The sequence below is a fragment of the Microtus pennsylvanicus genome, chromosome 6 (genome assembly GCF_037038515.1).
Source record: "Microtus pennsylvanicus isolate mMicPen1 chromosome 6, mMicPen1.hap1, whole genome shotgun sequence".
NCBI lineage: Eukaryota > Metazoa > Chordata > Mammalia > Rodentia > Cricetidae > Microtus > Microtus pennsylvanicus.
The window spans coordinates 78,347,965-78,360,773 of NC_134584.1; the positions used below are offsets into that span (position 1 = coordinate 78,347,965).

General features: G+C 44.2%; 1 protein-coding gene across 1 annotated transcript in view; it reads right to left on the bottom strand.

Annotated features, from left to right (window-relative positions):
* The window catches only part of Ednra (endothelin receptor type A), a 67,711-nt gene that overhangs the window by 11,871 nt on the left and 43,031 nt on the right, over positions 1-12,809 (bottom strand). The window contains exon 4 of the mRNA XM_075976515.1: positions 3,069-3,267. Coding sequence (XP_075832630.1) covers positions 3,069-3,267 — 199 coding nt within the window. The remainder of the gene's footprint in view (positions 1-3,068; positions 3,268-12,809) is intronic.

Below are 12,809 nucleotides of genomic sequence, written 5' to 3' on the forward strand. Positions count from 1 at the left end.
TGTTCAGTTTTCTGTCTTTTTTAAAACTTGATTTATCTTTATTCTCTGTCTGCATCTATGTGTGAGGGTGCCAGGTCATCTGAGAAAGCAGTCAGTACTCTGAACCGCTGAGCCATCGCTCCAGCCCCTGGTTTTCTGTCTTTTTAAAGGAGCATACAGCTGAAAGTTGGCTAATGATGCTCAAATGCTTTACTGAATTAACCTCCAACTTGGGAAGACATGCTTTTTAACTTCTCATGTAGCCTCTAGTAATAGCTCAATATGGTCACCCTGTTTCCTAAATCCTGACAGCTTCTGGACGTGGAAAGGAACCTTTTATGACTGTTTAAATAATCTAAAAATAGTTCCAGAAGACAAAAGTTAAGACAAGGCTTCTTAACTGTCAAATGCCATAGACCCCCTTAAAAATCTGGTGAACATGAGGGTTCCTTCCGAGAACAATACTCTGTGTGTGTGTGTGTGTGTGTGTGTGTGTGTGTGTGTGTGTGTATGTGTGTGTGTAGGGCAGAACAACCTTAGATACCATTCTTCAGAAAGCATCTGCCTTGTTTGTTGAGACAGGGTCTCCCACTGGGACCTACGACTGGCCACTTTGGCTAGGCTTCCTGGCCAAAGCCTGTGGACCTGCAATCCTTTGCCTTCCCAGCACTGGGTTACAAGCCTGTTCCACCATGCCCAGCTCTTTACATGGATTCTGTTGATTGAACTTTATCATTTTATCAACTGGTAAAATTCCTAGACATCAGCATTGTATTTTAAAAAGCACAAAGTTAAATGTCACAGTGGAAAAAGAGGACACAAAGTTAACTGGTCACAAGGGAAACCAATTACATTGAAATGGAGTTACCAAAATACTGAAAATAAAATTCTGATAAAGATATGTATTCAGCAGAAAATTGCATAGCATATGGGTCCTGCTAAATAATATAATGGCTTAAAAAGCTGCCAGGCATCAAGCATTAATGCCAGCAGTGAGTGCTAACACTTCAGGACTGCGCCCACTTGCTTCTCTCTAAGAAGTCACAGCGCTTTGCTAACTACACTTCTGTTTTGTTTTGGTTTTGGTTTTTTGAGATAGCTTTTCTCTGTGTAGCTCTGGCTGTCCTGGAACTTATTATGGTTGGCTCCAATTCACAGAGATCCACCTGCCTCTGCCTCCCGAATGCTGGGAATAAGGATGTGTGCCACCACTGACAGGCTATTGTCTACCTTTAAAGTCAGAGGAACTCAGTGAAAACAAACACATTCTTTTTCCCATCCAAGCTCCTAGACTCCTGAAATTCAATCCCAGATGAAGTACAGATTCCCAAAGAAGTTTTGTTTTTTCAGATTGTTAAACAGATCTCCCTTAGTGCACCTACTGCAGAAGGATCTCTGTTTGGAACTTAAAAAAATAAAAAAATCCAACTCTGTCCTTGTTTGCAAGCACAAACATCCTCTAAGGCTGCCCCACCCCCTCCACTCCCTCCTCCATCCACCCCACTCTTGTATCCTCTTCCTAAGTAACCAAGGGCAAGTGGGTGTGGCCTAGAAGCAGCTGCCTGGGGGCTGGAAGGTGACCCAGGACAGAGCTGGCTGCAGTAGCCCCCACACCCCCATCTCAGAGGCCTACTGAGAAAGGGGAGCACAGTTTTGTTTTGAACCTGATGTCATTAGCTGGGGACTGGAGAGGGCTTTGGGCCAGTCTAGAGTGGAGCAAAGGTGAAGAGGGGAGCTGAAAGTAAATGGGAGGTCATGTTAGAAAAATAAGTGTGTTTATTCCAGGCTTGGGACGAACTCCGAAACCTCACCAGTCCGACTTAAACCCTTGTTGCAACCCACGGCCCTCCCTGCCGGCACTCGGCCTCCCTCGTTTCAAACCCTTTAGGATGCTGCCTGCTTCATCTGCTCTATTTCCAGGGCTTGGAAAGGGCCTTCTCGCAGGACCCTCCTCCTCTGCTGCCTTTCTTTGGACAGTCTAATGCTTATGTGCTCCTCCCGTTTCCAAACCCTAACTGTGGGCTGCACCACCCACTGTCTGGTTTTTCATTGTGTAAACTGGCCTGTCTAAGAAGGCAATAAGAAAAAGACTTGGATTTTTGAGTTGCCAGTTTTCATGAGTTTTTTTAATTTTAAAATAAAAATGTCCAAGCAGGCCGGGCAGTGGTGGCGCACGCCTTTAATCCCAGCACTCAGGAGGCAGAGGCAGGCAGATCTCTGTGAGTTCGAGACCAGCCTGGTCTACAAGAGCTAGTTCCAGGACAGGCTCCAAAACCACAGAGAAACCCTGTCTCGAAAAACCAAAAAAAAAAAAAAAATGTCCAAGCAGGATAACCGATAAACTGCAAAATCATGAATTTGGTGAATTTCCCTCTTAGGAAAACCTAGCTTGAGCTGTCTGTGATGTGGACCTGAGCAGGTGATGCTGGCATCAAAACACTTAACTCTCCCGCCTCGGGGGGCATGGATAACTTGGTGGTTCTGCCCTCTGTCCACCTGGAACCAGTTTTGCAAAGGGAATATGCATTCTGAACTGCATTTCCCAGTGTGCTCAAGCAGGTGCTTAAGCTTTTCAGAACAATGCTGATGTGTTCCTGGGGGCCAGGCCTAGAGTTGGTGTCAGTATGAGCCCAGACAGCAAGGCAGCCTGTTTACAGCGAGCGAGCCTGACCTCCGGGACTCTGGGTGTCCAATTCCTTGCCGAGTGTGTGTAGAGGTCAGGATCTATAGTTGGTGTGTGCTACAGTGATTCCCCCTAGGGCACGCGTGCAGCTCGCTTTGCTGGAGAAGAGTTTTGTGACGGACGTTTAGGGTAAATAAGACTTGTGTTGAGAACTCTAACTGAGCAACCCGCACGTTCTCAGTGACATGTCCGTGTCTGTAGGACGGAATGTCTGTAGTTGCGCTATGAGGGGAGAGTGGGAGAGGACACAGCTGCTCTAATTAAGAGGCTACACAAGGCCAGCATTGCCTTCCTGGCAGCTGAGGACAGTGAAGGACAGAGTTTCCCTGCCCAGCTAATTCATTTGGGGCTTTAGCATGTCTTTATAATGTTGACCTGGATATGGTGGGTGAACTGGGCTCAGTACCTCCATGAACTTGGTCGTGGCGTTGAGCATGCAGGTTCGATACTGCTCACCCCGGTATTCGAACGGTACCATGACGAAGCCAATGGCCTCTGGGATGGCCAGAATAAAGGACAGGACCCAGATGGAGACAATTTCAATGGCGGTAATCAAGGGGATCCCGATTCCTTGAACACGACTCCATGAGGCCACTGCTCTATACCTGAATAGGAGGAGGGGAAGAGGAGGGGGAGGGGGAAGGGAGAGTGTTAAATCAAGTTAGTATAGTTTCAACTAATTTTGACCAGAAGGTGCCTCCCCTTGGCAGAAGAACACCATTGGCTTTCGGGTGTTTTCTTTGAGCCTTGATGTGAAATAAAACAAAACAAAGCAAAAGCAGTTTACCCATCATGGCGGGGCTGTCCGAAATCTCTAAAGAATGAAGATTAAGGAGTGCCATGAAATAGTCATCCGGATATGATGTGGATGCGGTAACCATGAGCACGTAGCAGCTATGGGACTCCTCCTGCATGAGGTCTTCACAGGACTGGGCCCTTTGGCAGTCCATCATGGTGCGGCTGGTACCCACCCCCTTCCTGAGAAATTGTCATTGCCATTAATGGTAGTACTGGGAGGCAGTGTCTTTTTCTTCAGTAGTGTGGCCACTGGCAAGTTGTTCATGTTCCAGTAAAATAACCATCCACCCATGCTCGTAAGTAACCTAGTTAAACTGAGGGATGGGTGGGATACAGGACTAGTCGGGAAGAAGGGGCTCAGAGAGAGGAGACAAGAGAGGGTAATGGGGCTGAATATAATCATAATACATTGCATATAAGTATGAAATTGTCAATAAAGCAGTAAGTAAGCAAATAATGGCAAAAGTGAAAAGAAAATCTTGGCATACTTAGAGATACCAGTCTGTGGGTGTGCCCATGAGCTGTACGCTGAGGACCAGGAGGAGAGCAGGGTAGCGAAACCTTCGAGTTCTTTCTATAGCAATATGTACACACACACACACACACACACACACACACACACACACACACACAATGCATATTCCAGACAGTTTCAAGCTATCCTGGAACTCATTTTGTAGACCAGGTTGGCCTTGAACTCATAGAGATCTGCCTGCCTCAGACTTCTGAGTGCTGGGCTTAAAGACATGGGCCACCACTTTTGGCTTCTCTTTATTAACAAAACTTGAAAGATTATTAATGAAGTGTGCGATTCTTGAGTAAATCATCACCACACATATTCCATAGTTCCTCCCTTCCTTTGTCTTCAAGATATTATTAGAGTGGGCTTTACCAGGCAGCAGGCTCAACAAATACCATTTTTGCAAGTACTAAATGATTGTTAAGTATCTCACATTTTAGCTCTGTTCCAGGGAATATGAAAGCGAGTTACAAACCCTTTATTCCTAACCTTCAGACTAACAACCTAAGAGAAAACAATAGTTCATACTGATGATAGAGCATAAGGGTAAATGAATAAGAAATAAAATATAAATAACTCTCTGATATTAAGAAATCGTGCTTATTGGGGCTGGAGAGATGGCTCAGTGGTTAAGAGCACTGACTGCTCTTCCAGAGGACCTGGGTTCAATTCCCAGCACCCACATGGCAGCTCACAGCTATCTGTGACTCCAGTTCCAGGGGACCCAACACACCCATGCACATAAGATAAAAATAAACAATTAAAAAGGAAATCATGCTTGTTTTAGTTTTTATTTCAATATTATGGTGTGTGTATGAATTGAGACAGTGTCTCATGGAGCCCAGGATGTAGAATTCACATTTCCTAGGATGACCTTGAACTCCTGACCCTCTTGCCTCTACTTCCCTAGTGCTGGGATTATAGATGTGTGCCACTTGCCTGGCTATTTAATTTTTTTTATGATAGCCACTGCCTTTAAATGTCTGGCTTGGAAAGTCCATGCTCTTTGACTTGATCTGATGGCCCGATGGTAACTGCTGTCAGACTTACTACGAAGAAAAGACCTGGGACATAGCATGATCTTTTTATTTTTATTTTTTTATGGCATGGTGTTTTTGTGGTCTTATTCTCGACATTTTCCCTCCTGCTGTAATGGAAAAATAAACATTTTATTTTTATAGCATTCATTGAATAGTGCAGGAGAAGGCTGTATAACAAACCAAAGCATCGGAGACAGATGCACTTGGGTTTGTAGGACCTGAGATTGACTGCTGAAGATTAATCAGTGAGTCAAGGCAGTGTACAAGTCCCCAATTTCACCAAAATGAGGTTTTCGCCATTTATATTTATTTCACCATCTCAGTGTGTCTACACAGTATTTATCTGTGAAACCCAGCTCCTGAGAACAATAATGCCTAATCCTTTCTGAGATTTACTTAGAGATTAGAACCTATAAACTTCTGTATGTTATGATGACACCACAGGACACATGTGGAGCCCACTTGGCTGGAGAAATGTTTTACAGGATATTTTCAGGGTGAGTAAGATTTATGTGCATAAGAATGTCTGGGAAAAGGCCAGGTCAGTTGAGAATGGGATAAAATGCAGCTATACGAAGAGGCACGAGAAACCTCTCATAGTTCGGCAGAAAGTCATCCTAAAACTCACGGTTCTTTTTAGTACGATAAAGTTTGGTGCCTATTTTGATTTCCCATTCTATTTGACTCTCTTTGTGGCTTATTGATCTGGCAGCCTGATGTTCTGTAAAAGCTGGAGTGGAGACAGGATGTCTGTGTCCAGAGACTGCCAGCTGAGGTGATTTAAATAAAACACCCTTTCTCCCAAGAGCCGAAGAAGCTGGGTTTCTTAGCTGGCATCTCTGGAAGAAGATGGTAAGACAACGTGATGACTATGTTTACAAATCAGCATCATTGCATACTGTATCATGAGTAAATCTGACACACACACACACACACACACACACACACACACACACACACCCATAATCTGGTATAGTTTGGTTTTTTTTTACATGCGTAGAAATAATGTTTAGCAACTAGTTCACTAAACAACTCATAACCTGTCTCGTCCTTTTTTCACTAGATTATTTTCCATTTGTTATCACATGAATCTTGATATCATCTTTGTGAGATTTAAAAAATGACTACAGAGCAAATAGAAACAACAGCTTGTAATGATGGACATGGGAGGCTGTGGAAAATAAGAAACCTTAAATGTTCATTTTTTTCTTGGAAGTTTTATTATAGCACGTGTCTGTGTGTGTACACACACACACACACACACACACACACACACACCTTTTCTTACTGCTGAACAGCTTTTAGTTTAGTTGATTGTGTGTGTGAAAGGTGTTTTCAGGTGTCATATTCTGCCATCATCGTCACCACGGATGAGGTCAGTCCTCATCTCCTTAGCTGGGTCCAATCCAGCCCCAAATCTTTAGCAGTGGATTTTGCTAGACCCCAGTCCTCGGAACACCTCCATCCTACGGAATTATCATCATTTAAACCAAATGTGTTGATAATGACCAAATTTATAGCTCTAGCCTCGAACCCAACTCACACTGTGAATTTAAACAGGTAGTTATCAACTTGAGAGTTCTACTGGGCATCTTGTGAGCACCCATATATGCTCCCAAACCTTGCTTCTCTCCTCTTCCAGCACACACTCAGTCTTTTTTTGTAAATCTTTTCACATCTGCCTTCAAAGGTGCCCACTCCTAGCATGGTGCAACACACTTTAATCCCAGCACTCAGGAGGCAGAGGCAGAGGCAGAGGTAGGAGGATCACTGAGAGTCCGAGATCAGCCTGGCCTACATATCAAGTTCCAGGACAGCCAGGGTTACACAGAGAGACTTTGTCTCAAAAAACAAACAACAAACAAATAAAAACCAAAAAACCCCAAAAAACCAATGCCCCCAAACCAAACTAAAATAAAAACCCACAAAAAGGAGTGCTCACGTTCCCCCTCACCCATCATCACGCTGCCTAAATTGTTTTGATAGTTTCCTAGCTGGTGTCTGGACCCATCTTGCCCTGCCACAGCCTTTTTTGGACAGCAATGGAGACGAACCTACTAAGTAGGACACAGTTTGTTCCCACCTGCCTCGACTGCTCTCCTTTCAGGGACACCCATGAGGCACCCGCACATCTGCTTGCTCTCTTCCTTTAGGTCTTTACTCAGTAGTAGCTTTTGTTTGCTTGTTTTTGAGACAGGGTTTCTCTCTGTAACAGCTCTTGTGGACCAGGCTGACCTAGAACTCACAGAGATCCGCCTGCCTCTGCCTCCCGAGTGCTGGGATTAAAGGTGTGCGCCACCACTGCCAGACATTCAGTTGTATCTTAAAAACATTTTTAAAAATTTAAATTTAGGTTTCACTATGCATCCAAGACTGGACTGAAACAAACTATTTAGCCACAGGTGGGCTTGGATTTGTGGTTCCCTACATTACTGTCCCAGGTGCTGGGATCAGATCTGTTGAGCTGGGGATCACCTGACATTTTATGAAACCCCTACTTCAAACTTCGGAGCCCTCTTCCTGTTCCATTTACATTTGTCTGTTTTCCACTTAGTAACCACTATGGGACAAACCAAAAGTTTTTTCTTTATGTATTTGTTGATTGTCTGAGCCAGCCCTCCATCTAGACAACCATTGCCATAGAGGGCACTTTGAGTGTTTCCCGTATGAAGGGACAGGTACCGGACAGATACCTGCTGAGTCAAGTGTCTTCTCCCATCCTTGCTGTGTCCCCCCCCCCCACCCGACCACGCGCTGTTTTACTTTGTTGGACAAAGCACTGTATGTTATGAATACTTTGCTGCTTCTCAGGCTAGTCCTGGATTAGGTAACACATACAAAAGCTAATCCTTTCTCCTTTTCTTTTAAAGCATAGAATTAAATCATTTTAAAACAAGGATGGACCTCTGGGCTGTCAATATTGCCTTTGTATTCCAGATGGGAACCCTAAGAATTGGAAAGGCAAAGGGTGGGTGTCTCCAGGGAATGGGGAGCCTGGGACAGGATGTGTGTCTGCTGACGAACTGACTTGTGGCATGTCACAATAAAAGGGTAGACCATCTTTTACATAGGTGAAATTGTTTGTTATAGTTAGCGTATGCCTATACGTCAATTTAAAAATGTTTAAAAGGCCAGAAGCAGTTCTTTCTTTCTTATTATTTTTTTCAAGATAGGGTCTCTCAGTGTAGCCCTGACAGTTCTGGAACTCTCTGTGTAGAACGCTGGCCTCGAACTCTCTATGTAGACCAGGCTGGCCTCAAACTCACAGAGACCTTCCTTAGATCTGGCTGCCCCTGCCTCCCGAGTGCTAGGATTAAAGGTGTGCACCACCACTGCCTGGCCATCGCTACTACTATAAGCATAGTTTGAATCAGTTATCACTGTATTTTTGCCCTGTTTATATGGAAGAACTCTCTCCCATAGGCACATGGCATTCGTCAGTTTAACGGCTGCACACGGTGAAATGGTATTGCTCCCATTTCCGTCAGCCTTGTGTGTGTCATGTCTAGTGTGTCACGGGGTGAAGACCACATTTGTACACATATTTTTTCCTCACTGTGAGTAACTTTCCTAGATGAATTATTAGGAGTAGCATCGCTAAATCAAGGCAACGGGAGGCAGCTCAAACACACTTGTTCTGGGGATAAAGTCTCCCTGTGCTGTGCAGCCGGGCTTGGACCTCACTGTGTAGCCTGCTCCAGTGTCTGCAATTTTCCTGCCTCGGTCTCCCAAGCACCTGGATGATGGCTGTGCTTCAGCACGCTGGCTCATGTGGTAGAAAAAGCATGGTCTAGTAAGTGCCTGTTGACAACAGCTTGCTCACACCGGAACATACTGGGGTTTCCTCAGTTTTGCTGCTTCGGTAATGGGTACATCCACCTTTGCTCCTGTCTGTCTAATTGAGAGCAAGCTTTCATTTGTTGTGGTTACTCTGATTTATATCCTCACACGAAGGACAAACTGCTATACCGAGCCCTGGAGGGAGAATCCTGTCCGAGAGAATTTTCTCAAGAGACCATCTGAGCCGGGTGAACGGGAGATGCAGATGCGGACATTTCTGTAGCTGGCTGATTCAAGACCGCCTGTTCCAGGATTGGGCCTCTGATAACTGGCACCACGGTCCTGCCATGGCAGAAGGCTGGGAGGCCCCAATTGTCCCTGCCAAGGGGTCAGACAAGTGATTGTGGACCCGAGACAAGCTCAGTGCCAGCTGCAAACACCGTGACCCCAGCTGAGGTGACATGGAGCAGAAGCGTCCAAATTCCTGCATAACATGGTAAGATCTGATAAAATGGCGGTTTTAAACGGCCGAGTTTGAGGGTAGCTGGTTATCAAGGAGAAAAGCAGTTAACAAAACTGAGCAGCTGCCTGATCCTTGACAGGAGACCGAGATAAAGGATGATGAACTGCGTGCTGCCGGAACAGACCCGAGACGAGATCCTGAGGTGCCCTAGCCAGTGGGGGACTCCGTACACATGGTCTCTGGCTCAGCTACTTCTGTGCCTTCACGCTTACTACACAGCAGTAGGATATACAAACAGGACAGGAGACACTGGACTCAAGAGCAAGGCACGCACTTCAGACACCACCTTAGGTTTGTGGAGTCAGGATTCGTTGCGAGATGGTGAGCGAGGGCCCTGAGCAGTGCCGCGCCCGCCATCGCGTCTGAAGTGAAGGGCATACAAAGGAAAGCTACCTTCCTGATGATCTTTGCAGCTTTTCCAGGAATCTAATTATACATTGCTCTGGAAGAGTCGTTAAATGAGCTTTATCTTTTTATGGGCTCCTTCTCCAGACATCTTCTAACTACAAGTTGGATCCGTACCCAGGCCTGTTTATAGCTTGACCCTGTCATCATCTTCTACTTTAAACAAGACCATTAACCTCACAGAGAGCAGCACTGAATCGCCTTTCTTCTTCGGTTCTTCCCCAAATAAAGTAAAAGTAACATTTGAAGCTCATTAGAGCTGCAAGAAAAACCACTTCATGGTTGGTAACAGTTGATTCTGCAAAGTTTCTGGGAGAAACTTAGTCCTTGCACAAGTGTACTTAATCTTTGCATTGGAAAGTTACTGATAAAGCCGAACAGAGGTCAAAACTTGTTCTTAAATTTCTCTTTTTTTGAAAAATGTTTCTTTTCTCTTTCATAGGAGAATGAGAACATAAATTTACGGTAAGTAAATAATAGTTTAATTTAAGGAGGATTAGTAAAAAGGATAAGCCGAGGTCAGTACATAGATGAACAAGGAAATCTCCTCAGCCAGATGCAAATTATGACTCCTGACTGCCTTGTTTATCTGACTCAGACCCATGGCGAGGAAGCTGGGACATTTCTGCGGTTTGATTGCATTCTGTATTTGCGCAAGTAATTAGAGAAGAAATCCAAAAGTCCTTAGGTATATGCTGTCTCTCTGAACAACTCCAAAATGAAAGATGATTATCATTAAATATCATTAAAATGCCATGGAAACTCTGCCTGGGTGGTAATTTGGTTCAAACAAGAAAAATATGGTTTTATAAACTGAAAATTATTTTAAAAGGACTCCAGACGTCCCCTTTCTTACTGCCTGTTTCATTTTCTTTTTTTCTTTCTTTTTTTTTTCAGGGTTTTGTAGTTTTTTAAGAGTCTGGTCTCACTCTGTAGACCAGGCTGGCTTTGAACTCACAGAGATCCGCTTGCCTCTGCCTTCTGAATGCTGGGATTAAAGGCATGCACACCACCGCGCGGCAACTCTATAGCTTTTAAACGTTGAACACAGTGCATGGAATAACATGTTCTTCCTTTCGTCAATTGTCACAATTCTTTTCTTGTTTCTTTTCCCCACATGACTTTTAGACTTATTTTAAACAGAGAGTGTAATGAGAATACATCTCCAATCGTACATTCTATCAGTGACGTTACAGGCACCATATAAAAGCTTCTTATTCTCAGATCTCACAGCACATCAGGAGGCAGCCATGCCTACCACAGCCCCTCCAGTGCCGGGTAATACAGCGCTTAGACGATGGAAGAAGTCACACTGGCATGAAGGGAGTAACAGTGAGAATTTATTAGTGACTCAAATCGGGTTGTTGAGACTTGTTTAGCTTCTTAGAGAAATGGCCAGCTCACCACAATCTGCTATTCAGTCGGTGGGAACTGTTCAGTGGTCTCTTATGCTGCTTTTCATTTCTCCTTCTATTGGGAATTAAACGTGGGACTTTGCACATGCCTGGAGGTGCTCGCCAACGAGCCACATCTCCCGTGACGTAGTGCGGCAACCCTTAGCATCTGACACAAGGCAGAGGCATATCACCTATAACTTGTCTCTCAGTGGATTGCTGCGAATTCTAATAGCTAGTTTTTGCATTTAACCACAGAAACAAGGGCATCTTTTATCATCCATATTTACCATCCATAAAATACCACTGTATTTTAAACTATCGGTGGAATTATTTTTAAAAAATAAAATATAAAAAGTAATAAATTTATTTTAAATAGCAGTACAGGACAGTTTATTTATTTTTGTTATCAGGGCCATGGCACTATATGAAAGGACACCATTATAATTTATAACTACCAATGAGCTTTGATGTCTTAACAATAATAATTTTATTTGAAAATTATTAATCATAACTGAGGATCCATAAGCACTCAGTTCTTTACGAGAGAGAGCTTCACTCGGTGCTGACAGCCGTGATCGTTAGTGGCGTGACTTAAGGTCATGGAAAGTTTTTCTAAGTTGCACATAAGCCAAAGGAACGCTACCGTGCACACTGAGCACACAGCACTGTATGAAATGTGCAGGAGCACCACAAGATGTCCTGACTCTGATTCCTTATAGTAATGGTCATGGTGGATGCTAGAAGCTGAAGGTAACATCATCTAGAAGTATACAAAAATCAAACCTTCTTCTCCTCCTTCCCCTTCTTCTTCCTCTTCTTCTCTCCCCTCTCCTTTAGAGACAGAGATTTCGTGGTGTGTGTGTGTGTGTGTGTGTGTGTGTGTGTGTGTGTGTAGTCTTGGCTGTCCTGGAACTTGCTCTGTAGATCAGACTGGTCTCAAACACAGAGATCCTCCTGCCTCTGCTTCCAGAGTGCTGGGATTAAAGGCATGTGTCTCTACTACCTGACTTAAATCAGGTATTTTTTTTCAATGTCATCTGAAAAATTTTCCATTAGTGATTCTTTTTGCCTAATATATTTTGTCTAGTCTTATGTATATTTTATGTACTGGGTGTTTGCCTGGATATAGGTATGTGCATCACGTGCATGCAGTGTCCCCAGAGACCAGCGGGGGCGATGAAGCTCAGGAACTGGAGTTGCAGGGGGTTTTGAACTCCCTATGCATCTCTGGATGCCTGAGGGAGCATTGGATCTCCCAGGGTTGGAGTTACAAACTGTTTGGAGCTGCCATGTCAGTTCTGGGAGCTGAACCCAGGTCCTGTGCAAGAGCAGCCAGTGTTCTAACTCCTGAGCCATTTTTTTACTTCCAAGTTTTCTTAAACTTTTATTATTTTTAATTGTGTGTGTCTGTTGTGGGGGATGTGCAGGTTCATGGAACCAGAGGAGCTGGAATCATAGGTGGTCTGGGTGTCAAGCACTAAACTGTGGTTCTCTGGAAGAACATGCATGATCTTTTTTAAAAATTGTTTTTATTGCACTACACACTTTTGTCAGCTCCCCTTCCTTCCTCCACTCTCCCCTTCTACCTTCTCCCATGACCTCCATGCTCCCAGTTTACTCAGGAAATCTTGTCTTTTTCTCCTTTCTATGTAGATCCCTGTATGTCTCTCTTAGGGTCCTCTTT